The following is a 22,552-nucleotide window of genomic DNA, read 5'->3' on the forward strand; positions in this document are numbered from 1 at the left end:
CATGTTACAAATGGCTATTCCACTTTTATGTGACTGCTCTGCCCAGAACACACAGGTTGATAGTTGATATGAAAAGTGACGCTGGTGATTTAATATGGCGTCCTCTGGCTGACAGCGTAATGGGCTCATGGTGCGTATTTCACAGCTTTTTGTCACCCTCGGGCAGGTAATAGAAAAACCCTTTCGAATGGAGGAAGGGGGAGAGAGAGGGGGAGGGAGAGAGAGAGAGGGAGGGAGAGAGCGAGAGAATAAGAGAGAGACAGAAATAGATAACAAAAAAATCTCAGTCATAAATGGCCGGAGAGACCCGACTGGGAGTGGAAGTCAGAAGTCGCCTAGCAACGAAGATGGAGACAGACAATACTATTTCCTGTGTTTAAAGACCCTGGTCACCTGCCAAAGCTAAGTGCTGATGACTGTATTTCACAGTGGAGGCCTTGGCTGGCTGCGGAAGAGTCATGTGCAGTGCTAGCCTCAGCGCTAACTCACTACCCACAGGCCGGGAGTGTGGCTCTCTGTTACAGAGGCCATGGGAGAGTCTGACACATCAGGATTTATTACCAAGTGGGCCGCTAGGTGCTGTCATTCCCTGAGGTGCTGGAGGCATAAATGTCTGTTAGGAGCCTCAGCGTTCACCACGGTGGGATTTTATCATCACAGGAAATAGTCTGCCTATATATTTCTGACTAATCTATCTAGACGATAGTGGCTGTCAGTTTGAATCGCTATTTTGTAAAAGTTGGTTCATGGATCTTTCTAAATGTGTAATATGTATTTATTGTGTGTACATACAGTATAATAATTCCATTGGGCTGGCCTGATGACCATGTGGACATATGCCGCGTTCAAAACACCTGGGAACTTGGAAATCTCAGACTTAAGTTTGTTCAAGACAACTGGGAACTCAGGAAAAAAACTAACTCCGACTGGGAAAATAGTTTTGAACGGTCAAACTCTGACATCTTTATAAAGCTCCGATTTTCCGACCTGAAGATCAGTGACATCATGATTTGACCTCGTCCCCCCCCCCCCAAGTTGTCTTGAAAGCCCCAATAGCTGGGGAACTACTGTAGGTTGATATCACTGTGATTGAAGTGGAGAGGAGGAGCCAGTGTGTTCTGACCAGGAAGTCACAGCTGCAACACACGGCATGGGCACACAAAACCACACCACAAACCACGACACCAAGTAGAATTAGACTGGAACATGCAGATCGTCACAAACCGTGTCTTTAGAGTGGCCCATTAGGAAGAAATAGGGGGAGCCATGCTTGTCACTTTTCATGCACATGGAGAGACTGGAAGGTACCATTCCTAAGGAAAGGGGAGTAACAACCTATACCAGTCATTAGGGTTAAACCAGACGCCTTGAAAGGAAGAGTTACACTATTGTTAGTCAAGAGAAAGACAAGTTTATCAGTGTTAAAGTATTAAGTAGAGAGAAAGACATTGCTATGGATATAGAAAATATAACTAGATTAGAAGATAGGCATGCCAGACATAAGCAGAGTTATAGTTATATAGTTGATGTTTTTTGTCATTTTTACCACTTTTTTCTACCTAATTTCGTGATCACGAAATTGTCTCATCGCTGCAACTCCCCAACGGCCTCGGGAGAGGCGAAGGTCGAGTCATGCGTCCTCCGAAACATGACCCGCCAAACCGTGCTTCTTAACACCCGCTCGCTTAACCCGGAAGTCAGCCTCGTCAATGTGTTGGAGGAAACACCGTTCACCCGCAGGCGCCCGGTCCGCCACAAGGAGTCGCTAGAGCATGAAAGCCAAGTAAAGCCCCCCCCGGCCAAACCCTCCCCAAACCCGGACGACGCTGGGCCAATTGTGCGCAACCCTATGGGACTCCCAGTCACAGCTCGTAATGACACAGCCTGATTGATCCCAGGCTGTAGTGACGCCGCAACACAGCAATGCAGTGCTTTAGACTGCTGCGCCACTCGGGAGGCCTGAGTAAAGAATAATCTATAGACGTAATAATTTTAGAAATGTGTGTGACTTTTAAAATGTGATTATAGTGTTACTGGAATCATATGAGATTAGAAGGTAAGCAGGTGGATTTGAGTGCGTTACAGCTGGATTAGCCTTGGCCTGGGGAGGGGTAAACACAGGGTTAGAGGGACAGAAGGGAAACCCACCATACTCTGGGACCTGCCCTGTGCCTCTCTTCAGGAGCAGACGCACCCGCCGGCCCCCTGACTTGATGAGCTCGATGGCCCGGGCGTGGGTCATGTCCCTGGTGGTGTCCCCATTGATCTCAATGATCTGGTCCCCTACCTGTAGAGGAGGAGAGACAACACAGTGAGTGAGTGAGTGTGAGTGAGTGAGTGAGTGAGAGAGAGAGAGAGAGAGAGCAATACTGTAGATAGATAGTGTGTGTGTATGTGTGTGTTTGTCCCCCCGCTGTGTATGTGTATGTGCATGAAATCCTGTTGCCATGCAGATACTGTACAGACAATAAATAGACCACTGTGACAGTAACCTCTAAATCACCAACCCACTGAGCACCCTGTGTTATATAAACATGCGTTACATTGCGTGACAAGTTCACACCAATTCCCTGATTAGATGAACAAATTATGGAAGAACGCTGGCACACACTGCCGCAACCACCAACGCAATTATTTCTTGGCAGGCCTCTGAGATAAGCACACACACAACATATTAAAGCACAAAATTAATAAGGCAAATTTATTGTGGATCACAATTTATTAGGATCAATGTGGATCTATAAATCATAGTGGTGCAGAGGGATCAGAACGCCCAGTGTAAAGCGCTAATCAGAATTAGCACTCATGAATGTGGTGTCAGTTGCCATTAATTCCTGCAGCCCGTTTTTATAATGTCATTTAGATTGAATTATGGACTCTTCCCTGCAGGGGGGCTGAATCTAAAGAGGTTACCCTCCTGAATACCAATGTCCTGGGCGTTGTTCATTACGTACCAAACGGAAGAAACTAGACTGAAACAGGGAGGGAGTACCTGCATCCGTCCAATAAGAAACAGTTGTTTTAGCTTTCCGTTGCAAAACATATTCCTAATGAATATGACCCAGGACATTAGCAGCTGAAGACCTGGTAGTAACCTATTCATTTCACTAAGTAGACTACATCTCCCTTCCAGCACTACAGTGAAAAGGTTGTGACTACAAAATCAAGGTCAGAAGCCAATTGTATAGGCATATCCCCTGAAGGATCTCACTAACACACTTCCTTCACTTGGGAATGGGACCAGTGCCCTCTTGACTGATAGTGTAGGAGACCACGTGCTGCGGGACCAAATGTATAAACCAATTACTGTAACAAATGGAAAAGTCCTCGGCTAATAGTGAAAGTAATTTGAAAGCGAGAGGAGAGAGAATCCACCCGGCAACAGAGAGAGAGAAGGGGAGTCATTAAATGTTATTAGGCTGATCTGAGCGGAGCTGGACAGCCCGTCCATCTACACCTGTCACGCCCTGACCTGAGAGAGCCGTTTTTCTCTGTTTGGTTAGGTCAGGGTGTGATATGGGGTGGGCATTCTATGTCATATATTTCTTTGTGTTTGGCCGAGTATGGTTCCTAATCAGAGGCAGCTGTCTATCGTTGTCTCTGATTGGGAATCATACTTAGGCAGCCTTTTTCCCACCTTCAGTTGTGGGATCTTGTTTTTGTACAGCTCTGTGTAAGCCTGCAGAACGTAACATTCGTTTTCCTTTTTGTTATTTTGTTTAGTGTTCTGAATTAAATAAAAGTAAACATGAGCACATACCATGCTGCACCTTGGTCTCCTCCTTACGACGATCGTTAAAACACTTTCTGACAGTTGGTGAATGGCTGAGGCCGGCCTGAGTCATTCCCCTTTAAATGGATGGGAAGTGACTGGGTGGGATGGGAGAATTGAACACCAAGCCGACAGCAGTAGTATGACCTCCAGGCTCCAGATGAAGCATGGTTATCCTTGGATTGTCTTTCCTCTAGATGCTATCTTGAGTCCAGCCAAGCTTTCTAAGGCTGTGTCTGAAACAGCACCCTATTGCCTATATGGTGCACTTTTGACCAGAGCCTGAGCCTTGGTCGTGTAAAAAGTAGTATACTATATAGCCAGCCGGCAAATCCCAGTTCATTTCAACAGCGGTGTTAGATGATCCTACCTTTCCCCCTCGACCATTCATCTCCCCCATGATCAGAGTTCAAACTGGGCCTGTGTGTGGCAGACTGCAGAATTTGAGTGGGCCTTTAAAGCTGTGATTACTGAAGGATAAATCACGATACCGACCCGGGCGTTGAAGAGAGAGACAAGGACCGCTAGCTATCCCTCATCCCCAGTCGATGGGTTTGTGCCTGGGCCCGCCGAGCTGCATTTACCTCGCCGTGACGGAGTGAGAGTTATATCCCTACGGGGCGTTTTACACACATTATCTCTGACAGGTTCATTACAGATAAGGAATGCACAGCGATGACGCTATTGGCCCACACTAGGGAGATTGGGCAGAGAGAAAAGTGTGACGGGTAGGAGACGAACAAGATACTTTAGGAGATTTAGGAAAAACTGCGATGGCAGACTTGTAATATACTCTTTGATATCGGAAAAGTAAAGTGAGATTTCTGTATTTTTTACGCCCTAAAGTGGTCAGATTCACTCTGGATGAACATAGCAGGCTACAAGAACATATACAGCTGTTGAGAGAGAGTGTAACAACCGTCGTTAGGAATGGACCAAGGCGCAGCGGGAATGTGGATACTCATATTTATTGATGAGAAACAAGTAAAGCATCCACATGAAAACCAACAAAAACAATACTCACGACGGCAACAGTGTGACAGGCTAAACAAGCAGTGATCACAAACAACTACCCACAACCCCAAAGAAAAACACACACTCCTATATAGGACTCCCAATCAAAGGCAACTCAACACACCTGCCTTCAATTGGGAGTCCAATCACCCACTCAACATTTAACAAACACAAACCACCTGCCACATCCTGACCACAACTGATACACTCCCTCCCTCTACTGGTCAGGACGTGACAGTACCCCCCCCCTCAAGGTGCAGACCCCGGAATGTACCTAAAAAAAAGAACACACAAAAAAAACAATCCCCAACAAAACCAATAAACAATAACCCCTAAACAATAAGGGAGGGAAGGGAGGGTGGCTGCCGTCACCGACGGCACTGTGCTACACCCTCCCTCCCCAACCCACCTATCTTGGAGGTGGCTCAGGTGCAGGACGTGGACCTCGCTCCAACTTCGGCGTCGCCCACTTTGGTGGCGCCGATAGCTGCGCCGGGCAGACGGGCCACTCGGGCTGACCCTGGCAGACGGACCACTCTGGCTGGACCGGAAGACATGCGGGCCACTCGGGCTGGGCCGGAGGACAGGCGGGCCACTCGGGCAGGGCCGGAGGACGGGCAGTCGGGCCGCTCTGGCAGACCCGGGCAGACGGTCCACTCGGGCTGACCCTGGCAGACGGACCACTCGGGCTGGGCCGGAGGACAGGCGGGCCCCTCGGGCTGGGCCGGAGGACAGGCGGGCCCCTCGGGCTGGGCCGGAGGACAGGCGGGCCCCTCGGGCTGGGCCGGAGGACAGGCGGGCCCCTCGGGCTGGGCCGGAGGACAGGCGGGCCCCTCGGGCTGGGCCGGAGGACAGGCGGGCCACTCGGGCAGGGCCGGAGGACGGGCAGTCGGGCCGCTCTGGCAGACCCGGGCAGACGGGCCACTCGGGCTGACCCTGGCAGACGGACCACTCGGGCTGACCCTGGCAGACGGACAGGCGGGCCCCTCGGGCTGGGCCGGAGGACAGGCGGGCCCCTCGGGCTGGGCCGGAGGACAGGCGGGCCCCTCGGGCTGGGCCGGAGGACAGGCGGGCCACTCGGGCTGGGCCGGAGGACAGGCGGGCCACTCGGTCAGGGCCGGAGGACAGGCGGGCCACTCGGTCAGGGCCGGAGGATGGGCAGTCGGGCCTCTCTGGCAGACCCGGGCAGTCGGGCCGCTCTGGCAGACCCGGGCAGTCGGGCCGCTCTGGCAGACCCGGGCAGTCGGGCAGCTCTGGCAGACCCGGGCAGTCGGGCAGCTCTGGCGACTCCTGACTGGCAGGCAGCTCTGGCGACTCCTGACTGGCAGGCAGCTCTGGCGACTCCTGACTGGCAGGCAGCTCTGGCGACTCCTGACTGGCAGGCAGCTCTGGCGACTCCTGACTGGCAGGCAGCTCTGGCGACTCCTGACTGGCGAGGCTGGGCTGACACACTAGACGCCTGATGCATGGGGCTGGTACTGGACGTGCCAGCCTGGAGACACGCACCTCCATGCTAGTGCGTATAGCGGGAAACACCGGACCTTCGAGGCGCACTGGCGGTCTTGAGCACAGGGTTGGCATCACCCCTTCCGGCTCGATGCTCACCTCACCCTGGTACAGGGCGGACTGGCCTGTGCGTCCGTATAGGCGAGATGGTGCGTACCTCAGCGTAACATGGCGCCCTCCACCTCATACGCACCTCCCTGTAATCACGGGTAGCTGGCTTACGGCTTTTCCTTGGCCTGGCCAAGCTACCCGTGTGCCCCCCCCCAAAAAAATTCTTAGGGGTGCCTCTCGGGTTTCCTACCCAACCGTGTTCCAGCATAACGTTCCCGTTGGTTCCTCTGTCCAGCTGCCTCCACTCTCCTGAGTGCCTCCACTTGTTCCCATGGGAGGCGATCCCTTCCGGCCAGGATTTCCTCCCAGGTGTAGCATCCCTTGCCGTCCAGGACGTCCTCCCATGTCCATTCATCCACCCTGTTCTCCTGTGGCTTCCTCCTCCTCCGCTGCTTGGTCCTTTGGTGGTGGGTAGTTCTGTAACAACCGTCGTTAGGAATGGACCAAGGCGCAGCGGGAATGTGGATACTCATATTTATTGATGAGAAACAAGTAAAGCATCCACATGAAAACCAACAAAAACAATACTCACGACGGCAACAGTGTGACAGGCTAAACAAGCAGTGATCACAAACAACTACCCACAACCCCAAAGAAAAACACACACTCCTATATAGGACTCCCAATCAAAGGCAACTCAATACACCTGCCTTCAATTGGGAGTCCAATCACCCACTCAACATTTAACAAACACAAACCACCTGCCACATCCTGACCACAACTGATACACTACCTCCCTCTGCTGGTCAGGACGTGACAGAGAGTGACTCATACTTTGACAGAGGTGATGGGAGGAAGGCGTGAACTTGGGGAAAACGAAAAGCTTGGCACGCTCTGCATCTTCTTACAAAGAGTACTAACGTTACATTTGAACTTCAATTTAGAAAATAATTGTCTTCTTTTTTTTTGTTAAACAGATGGTGACCGGCAGATAGTACCCTCTATCCCTGGAGAGATCATTACGAAACGGACAAACGTGAAAACTATTAATAGTAAAAGCAGCCACCCTTTAATTATTCATCTGAATGTTCATAGTACCTAATGAATTATTGACTAGACTAGAGAAACGTTTCTGCTGCCAGTAAACCCACTAACCCAGCAGGTGTCAAAACATCCCAAATCCTTCACACACTCAGCCACACTGCTTTAGCAGACTATTTTCTTATGGGGCTTAAAATGGAAATTTGCTGCCAAGATAATCATCAGACAATTAAAACCAGCAAACAATTATTATTAATATCCCACTAAACCAGCGTTGGGAGAGAAGCTACTGTAGGTATGTTGAGGGGGAGTGTTAGTTCAGCGCAGGATGTGACATCGTCATCAGCCTACCCTCATCCTCCCGTTGCGGATGGCGGGTCCGTCCTCGGCCAGTCGCAGGACAAACAGGTCCATCTTGTACTCTCTCCCTCCACGGATACTGAAGCCAAACCCCTTCACACTCTTCTCCAGCTCCACGGTGAAGAAGTCAAAGTCCTGAAGAAGGAGCAGGACACATTCAGACAACAGGCAGTAAGAACCAGGGAGGGAAAGGAGCAGGACACATTCAGACAACAGGCAGTAAGAACCAGGGAGGAGGGGAAGGAGCAGGACACATTCAGACAACAGGCAGTAAGAACCAGGGAGGAGGGGAAGGAACAGGACACATTCAGACAACAGGCAGTAAGAACCAGGGAGGAGGGGAAGGAGCAGGACACATTCAGACAACAGGCAGTAAGAACCAGGGAGGAGGGGATGGAGCAGGACACATTCAGACAACAGGCAGTAAGAACCAGGGAGGAGGGGAAGGAGCAGGACACATTCAGACAACAGGCAGTAAGAACCAGGGAGGAGGGGAAGGAGCAGGACACATTCAGACAACAGGCAGTAAGAACCAGGGAGGAGGGGAAGGAGCAGGACACATTCAGACAACAGGCAGTAAGAACCAGGGAGGAGGGGAAGGAGCAGGACACATTCAGACAACAGGCAGTAAGAACCAGGGAGGAGGGGAAGGAGCAGGACACATTCAGACAACAGGCAGTAAGAACCAGGGAGGAGGGGAAGGAGCAGGACACATTCAGACAACAGGCAGTAAGAACCAGGGAGGAGGGGAAGGAGCAGGACACATTCAGACAACAGGCAGTAAGAACCAGGGAGGAGGGGAAGGAGCAGGACACATACAGACAACATCAGTCACCATCACAAAAGCTAATGGCCATGTGTATTACTATAGCCTGGTTAAACCAGACTGAATGCTGCGCTCGCCATTGTTTAACTCAGTGCATCGTTCAGTCTGGTTTAACCAGGCTAGAATGACCACATCTTCCTCGTTACCCTCTCTACCTGAACTACTGTTTCTTGCTTGTCAATACCCATGTATTTCAGTTGAATGTATTTATTTTATTTTAACCTTTATTTAACTAGGCAAGTCAGTTAAGAACAAATTCTTATGTACAATGACGGCCTACACCGGCCAAACTCGGACAACGCTGGGCCAATTGTGCGTCGGCTTATGGGACTCCCAATCACGGCTGGTTGTGATACAGTCTGGATTCGAACCAGGTTGTCTGATGTGACGCCTCTAGCACTGAGATGCAGTGCCTTAGACCACTGCACCACCTGGGAGCCCCATTTTGACAGCTGTACATGCTTGAAATAAAAGTAACATGTAAAGTAAAAGTACAATGTAAGTTTTCAGACATCCCAGGTCAATATTGTATTGATGAGTAAAGTATCTAACCTGGTAGATTTGTGGCTGGATCTGTGGCTGGATCTGTCTGTAGTCGTGGGGCACAGGCATAGGGAAGTGCCTGGGGTCAGTGGACAGCTGTCTGTAGTCCATCAGAGGAGGGTGTCTGTAGTCCAGGGTGGGTGGCTGGCGGTAGTCTGCAACAGGAGGGTGTCTGTAGTCCAATGGGGGCTGTCTGTAGTCTGTGAAAGGAGGCTGTCGGATGTCCGGTTTCACGTCCTGCCTCGCTTTCACCTCTGACCTGTAACTAACCAACCAATCAAGTTAAAGGAAAATTTCCCACGGCATAAACTGGTTGAATCAACGTTGTTACAACGTAATTTGCCAATGTATTGTGACAAGGAATCTGCAAGGAAAATACATTGGATTTGAAAAAAGTAATCAATGTAAACAGCTGTTTTGAGGGTGAAATTTCAACCACATAGATGATGTTGTCATGGTAACCACATTTCAACATAGGTTTGTCTATGTTGAATTTGTACCTTAAAAACTGCGTCAGATCTTCAAAACAATAGGCTTGGCAGCACCTCCTACTGGAGAATTGGTATATCTACAGCTACCAGTTGGTCTCCCATCCAGGGTTTTAACCAAGCCCCACCCTGCTTAGATATGATATTTGTCAGTGACTATTATCATGATGCTATCTTGAGAATGATTTTTTTGAGAGCTCACTTAAAAACTAAATAGATTCGCTGTTGCTATCAAAGTCATTCCAAAGGGAAGGTTTCACAGAGCAAATTAAATGTGACCATACTTTATCACTCATATGACGTCAATGAGACTATTTCGGCCTATATAGCATTTGCAAAGTCATCAACAGCTATTGTTTCAATTCAACTAAAAATAGACAATACAATAGGCCTAGGGTTTCAAGCTTTGATTGATTTCAAATGTAATGATATTTAGTTATATTGAATTGTGTTTAGTTGTCAACCCACCAAATAACAACATTTGAAGGAAACTACTACTTCCACCTGTAACACTGACTTACTCTGGCTTTAATTACAGTTTGTCTCCAAATTAATAATTCATATGTTGGATTCACGTCTCCATTGCAACAAAATCTGTAAGTTAACACAACAAAGTTAAAGAATAGGACTAAATCAAATCCAACTTTATTTAAAGTGCATTTAAAGTTTGAGTTGATTTAGTCCTATTCTTTAACTTTGATTGTTATGTTGAAAATCAAACACAATTCAATGTTTGAAATACAATAAACAATGAATAGCATATTAACTTGTTGACAAGTTTAACCAATGATATGTTGGATTCATGTCTCTAACTCAACCAAAAATCTAAGTTAAAGAATGGGATTAAGCCAGTGGCTCAGATGGAACTATGCAATCAGTAGATACATCTCATTTAAATGTTGATATTTGGTTGCTTTGTCAACCAAACACAATTTAATATAGCCTAAATTAAGGCTATCGTACAAACAAATATAACATTCAACTTTAAAATGAGTAACACATCCATGGCCACCTTGAGGTTGAGTAATTATAAAATCCTTATTGTAAAGCATGCAGGTCTCTGGAGATCTTCACTATTGCTGTAATAATCTGTGCCGAATCTTGAACAGCATTGATCTCTGCACCATGCACTTTTAATGTAATCTCAACTGCAATCCAGGTCATGTGGTTGTGCTATTAGATGAAACACAGTGATAACACATTCATCTGTTGTATAACTAAACTAAATATCTGGTATTTTATTCCCATTTCAACTTTGCTGTGCTTTTAAATGGTTGAAAGCGCAGTGAGACATTTCAGTGAAAACTAAGGCAAAAATCTGACATTGTTTTTCCATTGGAATTTGGTTGTGCTTTTTTCGATGGTTGAATGCATGGTGACACATTGGACATTGAACTAAGTTTTGAGTGGTCTTTTTGAGTGGGTTAATATACAGTATGTTGTAGTTTCATTGATCAAGTTCTCAACTAAATATTACCCAATTACCAATGTTGAAATGATGATTTGCCCAGTGGGTTATCACTAGAAGCATTTCATATGAACGCTCCAACTTCATTCGGTGGTGAAGGTAATGCTCTCTGAATCAATTCATGTCAAAGTCTTAACTTATTTACCAAATACCTTGTTTGTTTCAATCAAACTACCTTTGAGGCAAGACTCTAGTGGTGGTAAGTGAAATATATTTTTTGAACCACATAAAAAGGCACTCCAGTCTTTTACAGAGTTGGCAATAAATCAGAGTACTCAGAGATTTAGGGAAATTCTCCAGAGCAGGAGAGAAAGGACAATGACAGGGTACATTTTGGGCCCCCTGTAAGAGCTTGATGAAATATTCAGCGTAGGTCTATAAAGAAGCTATTTAGGTTAATAATTCAGGAGTCCATAAGAGTTAAGTGATGTTATACAACAAACTGGAGACAGGGAGAGAATACCTCGCTCTCACCTGTAATTCCCTTAGGAACAGTGCTTTTACCCCAGAGATTCAAAAAAGAGATACTACTGTGCTGTATAAGACATCGGGGACTTCCACAGCATTGGGACTAGAAGACAGTGCAATACTGAGGAAGCCCTAAAGATTACATTAACCCATACACGTAGATGATCAACCATCTTAAACGATTTAAATACATAGGAAATGATAGAGCACTCAAATGCTGCACGTCTTAAATCAAATGTTATTGGTCACACACATATTTAGCAGACGTTATTGTGAGTTTAGCAAAATGCTTGTGTAAATTATGGCCCTATCCTGACGGACCAATATTTAGAACTGGGCTGGGTGCTATGAATTGGTGTGTGTGTTTTTAAGCAGTGTGCGTCTGTGTGTGTGTGTGTGACCATCCGGTTGCCGTACCTGCTGTCGTGGGTGTAGATCTGGGGTGGGGGGGCTGGGGTCTGTGTGATGGGGCTCTGGTGGGTCAGGGAGCTGGGCTGGGTGACTGCAGGGCTGGGCTGGGTGACTGCAGGGCTGGGCTGGGTGACAGCAGGGCTGGGCTGGCCCACGGCGGGACTGGGCTGGGCCTGAGGACTGTGCTGCTGGGTCACTGCTGGGCTCTGCTTCTCTGAGCTAGGGGCTGACGGGCTCAGCTCTGAAACACAGACAGACAGAAGTGTCAGACACAGTGACAGATAGATACACACCACAGCATAGACTATGCTAGACAGAGCCACATTACAATAATACACGGTCCATCTGCTTCAAAGAACTGTCAGCACAATGCTCTGTGTGTAATCTACAGTAGATGCTCGTCATACCAGAAACACCCATGAAGTATTAGAAGATGGTGACAGAAAAAGACATATCACTCGCTGATCCACGCAAATAGTGCCTTAGCCAGAGAGAGAACAACCACCTTTAAAAAAGGATGTAAAACGGTCCGTACAGTAAGACAACGTGCTGCATTTAAGACGACAATCAGTTTTAACAACAGTCCCTGAAAGTCCCCCCACATCTACAGTATAGATTTCTCTGCTGACCCCTTGGTCCCCACATTATCTCCAGTCTACTGACCGTTGTTCCCTCGTCTCACTCACCTTCCTGTGGTATGATCCGGAGGGTGACGCTGAGGCCGGCGTCCTTGATGAGCTTAACGATGTCGGCATGGGGCATGTTGATGATGGACTGGCTGTTCACCGCCAGGATGCGGTCACCCACCTTCAGTTTGCCACAGCGGTCCGCCGGGCTGCCGTCGATGATACGCCCAATCTTATGGGGCACGCCTGGGATGGGAGGAGAGGAGGAGGACAACACACACAGAGTGAGAGACACAGATATGGTTAGTTGAGGATGAGTCTGAGTTCAGGCTAATCTTACTGGTTGGCTGCTTTCTTTCCAGCTCTCCCTCTCTTCTTTCTATCTATGTTGCTCGCTCTTTTCACATTTCTCTCGCCCCCTCTCAGCTTATGTAAGACAGCTGGCTGTATGCACGGTGAGTGTGGGCAGGGCACTAGAAGGCGACGCGGCGTACTGGAGCCTAGCTACCTCAGATCTGAGGGACTGGTACAGTCAGGAAACCATTTGGAATTGAGATGGGTTAGATGGTTAGAGGAGGAGTACATGATTCAAAAATAGAGGTGTTACATTTTTTCTATAGTTGTGACCTCTTCCTCTCAGCAATTTCTGTCAAAATGGATTTGGTTATCTCTGCTTGGAACGACTGTATCTGCTGGAGTAAAATGCTCAAGAGCATAATAATATGCTAAGCCTTCCCTTTTAAAAGGTGAAACTGCCATAAGGCAGTACATTGTAATGTAAACAACCCATGGACACGCAATAACACACACACACTCACTCACGTACACACACACGTACACACACACACACACACACACACGTACACACACTCACTCACACACACTCACGTACACACACACACACACAGAGCAGCACTCACTGATGGCGGCGGTGGTCTCGGGCCGGTTGAGCGAGCTGATGATGACGAATCCAAACCCTTCGCTCTCCTTGCGGTGGATAATGACGTCACTCGGTGGCTGCTGCACGCTGGAGGTCGGCTCGCCATCTGTGGTGCTACCTGTACCCATGGCGTCAGTGGTTGGGGCTGCGTTGTTGCCAGGATAGGTGACATTGGTGAAGTCGCTGCGTGGGGAACTGTGCTGGGTGGACACAGAGCCGGGGCTGCGGCCGTTCTCTGGACACGGCTCTCCTGTGAGGGGGAACAGAGAGCTGAGTTTACCTGCTCTGCTCTCCACCACACCACACTGCAGCCCAGCAGCACAGCAGCACAGCAGCACAGCAGCACAGCAGCACAGCAGCAGCAGCACAGCAGCACAGCACTCATCAATGGACAAAGACTGGCCCTGTCTGGACTGGCTATCAGATCAGAGAAAGGTCATGGTTTCTCTCACACCTCATCGGCTGTATTGTTGCATCCAAAGATATTTTTAATCCAAAACAAAACCTCCATTGAAGATATCTGTAGATACAATCGCTAAGAACTAAGATTCCCTCAAAACCAAGATGTCATGTTAGAGCTCATTACATCTCCTTCAGTGATCAAGGTTGAACTGAAGACAGTGAGACCTCTGGGAGACACAGAGTCTTGACACCTCCAAAAGTGTTACTTTGAATCAAACGTTTGAGGGATGAAAGGCAAGACCACGGACGACACGGATGAGTCAGACAACCTTTCATGACTGGAGACGGAAGGAGAAGAGGGAGACAGAGGAGGGGAGACGGGATCTCACCAGGTTGGCTGTGCTCTCCTCCCCAGGCACCAAAGGCAGCCGGAGCGTAAGCTGACATAAGGGAATGGGGAGATCTGAGTGTAGAGGGCTGCTACACTCATCACACAGCATGTTCTTGCAGCTCTACAATTCAAGGTACAATACAACAGCCGGAATCCACATAAGGCCAGAGAAAGGAAGACTATCAGGCCTTCTTGGAGTAGGATGAATTTGACCCTAGAGGATGATCTAAGGTCAGAGTTCCGTTTTCCTCCCTAATGATTAGGATTAGGAGTTTTCAGGAAACTGATCCTAGATCTGTCCCCTCCCATCCTCTCACCTGGGCCCTGTAGCCTCCTTCTGATGGTGAGGTTGACCTGTCCATTGCGGGCGGCGCCGTGCATCAGGTCGATGACGTAGCGGTGGGGCTTCCCTGCCACCGGGATCCCGTCCACGAAGATGAGCTCATCGCCTGGCCGCAGGCGCCCGTCTCTGTCCGCAGGGCTCTTCTCTATGATGGCCCCAATCAGAATCTGTTTATGGGAAAAAGACCAATCAGAACGCATGGAGAGCTAGGGGTAGGGGTTAAAAAGTCGGTTGACCAATCAGAGGGCTGGATTCATAAAAGGACTACATTGAAGTGATATGTAACCATGGTCAAGTGGACAAGAAACATGCAGTGAGTAACTGTATGTGAAATTACATGTATAAGTGGTTATGTTAGCGGTGCTTATGAATAGACACTCTACAGACAATTAACCAGTAACCATCCACAGCAGCATCACCAGTCTCTCAGTCAGTCAGGGTTCAGGGTTAGATATGTATGTAGTGGGTTAGAGAGGAGAAAATGACAGGGTTCCACGCCCATCTCATACGAGCCTTCTCACGAGTGTCCGGACTCACAGGCTGTCCCGCCTCATCTCCCCCAAGGATGCGGAAGCCGAAGCCGGACTTCTGCCTCCTCAGGTGGACCTCCACCTCCTGGTACTCTGCCCCTGGGGTCAAGGAACAGACAATACCTGTGACACGGGTTGACCTTGGAGTGCCCTCAGTCTAATGTCTAGTTTACGTGGAGCCAGAGGATTGTGGATCACACATTGTGGAAGTTAACACATGAAATGAAAGGCACTGTTATTCCTGTGTTTTATATAATATTGTACAACAGCTGATGGAACTAACACTAAAAGTGTGAAAATGTTTTATCAGTGTTATTTCCTGGTAGTTGCTTGTTGAAAAGAATCTACACAGGACCCTAATCAGCAGGTTTGCATGGGCGGGAGTTCCGGCTTTCCATGGGGACATCAATGCAGTAAATTGGTTAATAGACCAATAACAAAGAGAGTTCCAAACATCTCTGCCAATAACAGCTAGTTTTCAGTTTCCCCCTCCACACTCAAACCAGACAGTTCTTGCTAAATTCCTGCTTGAGAATGTTTCTTGGGCTAAAAAGCCAATTTTGCCAATTTTAATGGAAATCTGTTACAGTAAGGCACTTATTTGTTACCCAGAAATGATTTGATACTGATATAAAATGACTGCATTGGGCCTTTAATGCATTGCAAATTAAATGTTTAATAAAAAAATAAAAACATTTAGAATAATCCCTATTTCTCCCTGTGGGGAGTCTTCTTCAGGGCCACTGTACATACCAGAGTGGTCCACAGAGAAGGTGGTCCGCGGCAGGCCTGGCTCTGTGTGGGGGAGGGAGATTGAGGGAGCACCCATAAACAATAATACAACACACACATTGTCTTACAACTATCTCACTCAGAGCAGACTACTAAAAAGACTGAGACTAGAGCAAGACAGAAAAAAACTTGCCTCAGCACATTGTCTGCACAGAGTTCCTACATCATCCATTGCACTGTGGAAAAGATGTGCTTAGGGCATGTAATACAGCTATCGTTTTATTTACAGTATGTGTTAGGGGAGCAGAAACTCATCTGCAATCAGGCCTTTACTGGAAAGCAGAATTATTTGCGGCATAGTGATATTCATTACCCTAAAAACCCTTTCCTATGAAATGAAGTAGAGCGGGTCAAAGTGACTGTGATGAGAAATGGGCTCTATTTACAGCAGGTTTAATCACGGAGACCAGTGTCCGCTGGGATGCCGGAGGAATTCATTGAGGAAACAAAGATGGCGGATGACACATAAGGAGACTGACTGACACAAGTCTTACCACGGAACCCATATACAGTGTTTTAAGTTTATAATAAATAAGATTGCTGGAAAAAATACTCATCGATGTTGGCAGAAGATAAGGACAGAATGACCTTGCTGGCTAGAGGTTGATTTTGGTATATTCCAGACTGTGTTGCAGTTTACATAAAGTACACAATTCATAAATCTCCATCTAACTCCAGCTCTCTCACATGTAATGGGGTCTCTTGGTTCCCTACTAGAATAAAAGCATCTAATTACAGATGTAGGATCTTAATTTGATCACTCTTTTGTTACTGAGAATTTTCCTACACAGCAGGAAATATAAACGTGTAGTGTAATAAGGCTTTAAAAGGCTTCTAAAGTGTGTAATATATATTATCAACTCCTACATTTTTTCCATTAATTATAAGCCATTTCCTGTTGCGGCATGATTATTTTCCAGCTGTAGAAAACCTTATCAACATTCAGTGGAAGCTACACTGACTTGTCTATGGTTGTGGGGTATGGGTGCATTTTCTTCTCTAACAGCCTGTATTGGTCTCCAGGCTATATTGGGACCAGTCCTAGTTAGATAAGGTTACTGAAAAATACCAATGTTCATGACCTACAACTCCCACACCACTGAGGGAAACAAGTAAAGTGTTCCTAAATGTTGCCCTGTGCCTCAACCCTGTTAACCTGACTGACCAACAGTCTGCACGTGTAGCCTAGCAGCGAACAGCACTTTGGGGGCATGTTACATGGAGGGGACAGATACTTAACACTAAACTGAACACGGGACTAAAGGAGAGAAAGAAATTATGGAAGAGCGAGAAACAAAGAGAGAAGAGAGTGAGACAGAGAGAGAGGAGAGAGAGAGACGGAGAGAGAGAGAGAGAGAGAGACAGAGAGAGAGAGAGGGAGAGAGAGAGAAAGAGACAGAGAGAGAGAGAGGGAGAGAGAGAGAAAGAGAGAGAGACAGAAGGAGAGAAGAGAGTGAGACGAAGAGAGACAGTGACAGAGGAGAGAGCGACAGACAGACAGACAGACAGACAGACAGACAGACAGACAGACAGACAGACAGACAGACAGACAGACAGACAGACAGACAGACAGACAGACAGACAGACAGACAGGGAGACAGACAGGGAGACAGACAGGGAGACAGAGAGACAGAGAGACAGATATAGAGCGAGAGAGAGACAGACAAAGATAGAGAGAGAGACAGAGAGACAGAGAGACAGAGAGACAGATATAGAGCGAGAGAGAGACAGACAGAGATAGAGAGAGAGACAGACTGATATAGAGACACAGGGAGAGAGAGAGAGAAATGCAGATAGAAAGAGAGAGAGCTGGAGAGAGGGAGAGGAAAGCTACAGAAAAAGAGAGAGAGAGAAAGGAAAGCAACAGAGGAAGATTGACCGAGACGCTGGGAGGCTTTGACGTGGAGTTCTTCCGACAGCCCTGTCCTCTTTAATAAAGGTTGTGTTGCATAAGCGTGCACACAGCTTGTCTCTCTCCTCACCTACGACTGACTCAGGCCCACAGAGATTCTACCATAGAGAGGAGCAGAGCATTATCATGTCTACCGGCTAGAGCCTTGCATGTCAATCATGAAGCCTCTATGGTACATCAACCTGAACGGACTTAACAGAAACTAGCACTGTCACTAGCACTGGTCAAAAGGATGAGTGCACTTTATGTTCAGAATCATACAGTAGATATGACTACTGATGTCAAAAACCAATGGTATACTGTCGTACAAATCCTCCTACAGGGCATATCTTGGAAACACAGTTAAAAGCTTGGCCGTACACTCAATGAACTGAAAGGAAATCCCTACGCTTCTACCCCTGACAGGATCTTTAATGGCTAAAATATAATTGTTGGCTCCTAAAGTTTATAGCGGTCTAGGAAGACAGGTTGTTGGCTGAGATGTTCCTGAAAAAAAGCTAATTTGACTATACACTCTGGCAGAACATCAACTGGAGGCAGAGATCCGCGAGATATTCAGAGATTCCCCTAACGAAGGAGTCTAGGCCAAGTACAAATGTATCAACATCAAGTCATCTGTCAGCACTAAGACAAAAGTATAAACTCTTAAACCATTGTCATACTCCATCATATTTACAGAACCCAGACAACCCAAACTATGTCCCTATAGGAACAGAACCCAGACAACCCAAACTATGTCCCTATAGGAACAGAACCCAGACTATGTCCCTATAGGAACAGAACCCAGACTATGTCCCTATAGGAACAGAACCCAAACTATGTCCCTATAGGAACAGAACCCAGACAACCCAGACTATGTCCCTATAGGAACAGAACCCAGACAACCCAAACTATGTCCCTATAGGAACAGAACCCAGACAACCCAGACTATGTCCCTATAGGAACAGAACCCAGACAACCCAAACTATGTCCCTATAGGAACAGAACCCAGACAACCCAGACTATGTCCCTATAGGAACAGAACCCAGACTATGTCCCTATAGGAACATAACCCAGACTATGTCCCTATAGGAACAGAACCCAGACAACCCAGACTATGTCCCTATAGGAACAGAACCCAGACAACCCAGACTATGTCCCTATAGGAACAGAACCCAGACTATGTCCCTATAGGAACAGAACAGGTGGAGCTGAGGCCATTGTTATATTGCACTATGGAGCCCTGACTACTGTGTATCTTCATAGGTCCACCTGTTCAGAAGAACATTAACTCCTGGAACCCCAGACAGATATGATGGGGCTGTTGTTGTTGTTGTTGTTGTTGTTACTAGTGTGTTTCCAGTACTTACGCCTACTACTCTCATAGATAGCCCTGGACTTCTCATAGAGGTCATAGGGGTCGGGCCTGCTCAGATCAAAGCCCTCGGGGAGGGCAGAGTCTGGGACTGAGGCCCTGTGGAGGTGGCGGGTCAGGAAGGGGGCGTTGTGGGGGACAACAGGGGCAGACAGACTGGTCTGGGGGCTGCCCTGACCCCCTCCCTGGCCTTGGGCCGCGTCCCACTGCTCCAACACCTGTAAACACATCAGACATCAGGGCATTGGTTCAGTCTCCACCACCCCTACCCTGGTTCTCAGCCGGTCCTCACTCACTGACATCCCTAACGGATGCAAGGGGACGCTGTCCTGGTACTCTAACAACTTCCTCTTAGACGAACCAAATGAGGTGAGAGCAGGTAGCAAGCTATTCATAGTATACAGGTGGGGATAGAGGCCTTCATGGACGTCATCGACTTCATTGACCTCTGTCATTCACTACAGCAGTCTAATATTAGTGGGAGTAGTAATGCAGCAAAGCAACATGAGCACCAGCCGGCGGCGACTAATTAAAAGCAACAAAGATGAAGAGAGGAGAGGTGAAGAAACGTTTTAAAGGAAATAAAAGATGCCAAGGCATATTAAAGCAGGTCCGGAAAAGCAGTGTGTTAATTATGCAGAAGGAGAGAGAGCACAGGCACACCAGTTCAGGGCTGCTGGGAGGAAGAGGGAGGCAGGCGGAGAGCATATTAAACATGGCAGTGTGCCACTGTCGTCGTCGGAAGACGGCAAATGGCCAAAGTGGGCACACAGAGGGTACTGGTCCAGTGTAGGGTGGCTACGGCCCAAGACATTCTATGATAGAGACTGTAGCGGATGCTAGAGGGGCATGGTGATAGGAGGAGTGCAAACACACAGCATTCATCCCCCTCAGAGAATATCTTGGATGAACCTGTGTCTCTGTGTGTGTATGTGTGTGTGTGTGTTCTGCAACTATAATGGAATGTAGATGTGGTGGATAATGTGTGGAAAACACTATTGTGGTGTCGCTAATACAATGCAGAAAAGCCAGCAGTGCTAGTGTCAAAACAGGTTTGTTTTGTCCCAATTACTCTCAGCAGTGTTGAATCCCAAACCACTCAGTGTGCGTCCAGGAGAAAAAGAGAGAAGTGGTAATTTATGCGGGCGTACAACCAAACAATGCGGCTAAATGGTTAAGTGCATAAAATATGATTTCTCTTCCAATTTGAAATAAGCACCACATTAATTATTCGAAGTGATACACACTATGGCCTATTTTGACAAGCTGAGCTGCTTTCTTGTGTTGCATAAATGTCAGTTGTCTTTAGAAAACAGAGTGGTGTTGATGAGATAGTGAAGATGACACATTGGTATGTTAGGATGACAGTGAGAACGAGAGTTCTCTCTAGTACCACCCGATAAAATGACTCGTTTGATATCAGGAGCTGTAGAAAAAGATGCTGCCAAGGCATCTAGTTCCATCGGACCAAGGCAAAATCAAAGTGTTCCCACTCTGCTACTGATCTTCAGAATGTCTGAGTGTCTGGCCGTGTAATGGCAGGGTGACAGTGAGGCAGATCTTATTAAATCTGGACCAGACTATATCACTGTCACTTCCCCTACCTCCTCCTCCAACGTCTCTCTCTCCCTCCATCTATTATACTGTATGTAGTAAGTGAAGAATGAAGTATGGCAGTCTTTCCTAACTGGCCCTGAGAGGGATAAATAAAGATGTTTTGAATCGAATTGAATCTTTCCCCTGCATTTAGTCAGTCAGTCAGGCTCTTTAAGACTGTATGACCTGTGTGTGTGTGGCTAGAGACTGCTGTTTCCTACACACAACACTCTCAGGTCTGGCCATGAACTGACTCTGCATCCACACCAATAGTACTACATACTATTGTATATTCTGTTCGTCACTCTCATGACTATATGAGAATATAGTCATATATGAACAGGCTTTGTTCCAAGCTGAATTCGGAAGGCAGGCCATCATTATTACGTCTACCAACTTTGAGTCACAATTACAGAGCTACCCTAGTCTCTGTTTTTAAACTTTGCATCCATGATGGATTATTTAGGCTGGGATTCTTTGGGCTATGGAAATCGTCTTGGAACTAATGATATCCAATTAAACCTGGGCTGAACTCTGAACTCTGTGTTGGGGGCGGTTGGCAGCTGCTGTTGCTCTGAAGCCTGTTCTGCCTCTTCTCCACCACAGCTGCATGTGTGGAGAGGAACAAACACACGCTAGGGGAGAGAGAGAGAGAGAGAGAGAGAGAGAGAGAGAGAGAGAGAGAGAGAGTGGCTTCGGCTGGACTGCCTGCCTGCCTGCCTCCATAGCTATTTTCCCAGGCACTTCTTCACCGGGAGCTCAGATTCAGAATTACCATTAATCTGTTGGAAACTGAGAGATTCCACAAAGAAAAGAACAGAAATGAGCTACAATGAGGAAAAATTCACGTGAGGGCTTGAGAGAGCTGCTGACACGCAGGGATAACACAAAGACTGCTTCTTCTGAGTCCATGGATGTGTGGAATGTTATGATCTGTCGCCGGAGACTCCACAAATGAGCTGGGGTTAGTAGCTGGTTAGCTATATCTGAGCCAAACTAGAACATGAAGTAGCATGAAATGGGATGCACACACACACACACACACACACACACACACACACACACACACACACACACACACACACACACACACACACACACACACACACACACACACACACACACACCTTGTTTCTTGGCAATACACCATGTCTAACTCAACTCAGAGAGTGCTCTGAGAGGCATTGTTGCAGCTCTTCCTTCTTTGGACGACAAGTGTTTATTGAGTGTTTGGGGACAGAGTCCACACAGACACAGACAGAGACAGACAGACAGACAGACAGATAAACAGTCTAAGAGGTCTCAGACATCTTGAAAGTTTTAGCTTTCAACATGTTAGTACAATCTGTCTAGACAAAAACTAAAAATACAACATGTGTATATTTTGTCTGACATATATGACATCTGAGAAAACATAGATATGACAAAAGATGATCAGGAAAGATGGCTAAGTTAGTAGCAGATCAATAGCAGCCTGGAGATGAAGGAAGAAGGGAAGAATGGATGATCATTTCTCGGTATGACTGTTAGAAAAGGGTTCTCTCACTCTCTCTATCAGGGATACAGAGGAGCTGAGAGAAGGATGGAATGTTGAGGGGACCATGCCAACCCAGAGTCTGGACCATAGATATAGCATTACTAGAAGAGCATCTGGTCTAGCAGTTTTCATAGACGTAGACTGTCATGTGCATAGACATACACCACATAGAATGACCATC

The 22,552-nt window shown here is 47.3% G+C and overlaps 1 protein-coding gene across 9 annotated transcripts in view; it reads right to left on the reverse strand.

The window, feature by feature from the left end:
- Positions 1–22,552, reverse strand: part of LOC106609395 (membrane-associated guanylate kinase, WW and PDZ domain-containing protein 2) — a 255,367-nt gene that overhangs the window by 5,373 nt on the left and 227,442 nt on the right. For 3 of the 9 annotated variants that reach the window (XM_045722160.1, XM_045722165.1, XM_045722164.1), the window contains exons 12-21: positions 19,234–19,456; positions 15,934–15,975; positions 15,164–15,279; positions 14,625–14,817; positions 13,495–13,764; positions 12,635–12,820; positions 11,955–12,189; positions 9,123–9,378; positions 7,736–7,879; positions 2,149–2,287 (exon numbers count right to left, since the gene is read on the reverse strand). In XM_045722160.1, coding sequence (XP_045578116.1) covers positions 2,149–2,287; positions 7,736–7,879; positions 9,123–9,378; positions 11,955–12,189; positions 12,635–12,820; positions 13,495–13,764; positions 14,625–14,817; positions 15,164–15,279; positions 15,934–15,975; positions 19,234–19,456 — 1,804 coding nt within the window. Of the gene's footprint in view, positions 1–1,224; positions 1,336–2,148; positions 2,288–7,735; positions 7,880–9,122; positions 9,379–11,954; positions 12,190–12,634; positions 12,821–13,494; positions 13,765–14,624; positions 14,818–15,163; positions 15,280–15,933; positions 15,976–19,233; positions 19,457–22,552 lie in introns of all 9 variants that reach the window. The other 6 variants (XM_045722168.1, XM_045722166.1, XM_045722167.1 and 3 more) reach the window with 6 other exon arrangements.

This window comes from Salmo salar, chromosome ssa07 (genome assembly GCF_905237065.1).
Source record: "Salmo salar chromosome ssa07, Ssal_v3.1, whole genome shotgun sequence".
NCBI lineage: Eukaryota > Metazoa > Chordata > Actinopteri > Salmoniformes > Salmonidae > Salmo > Salmo salar.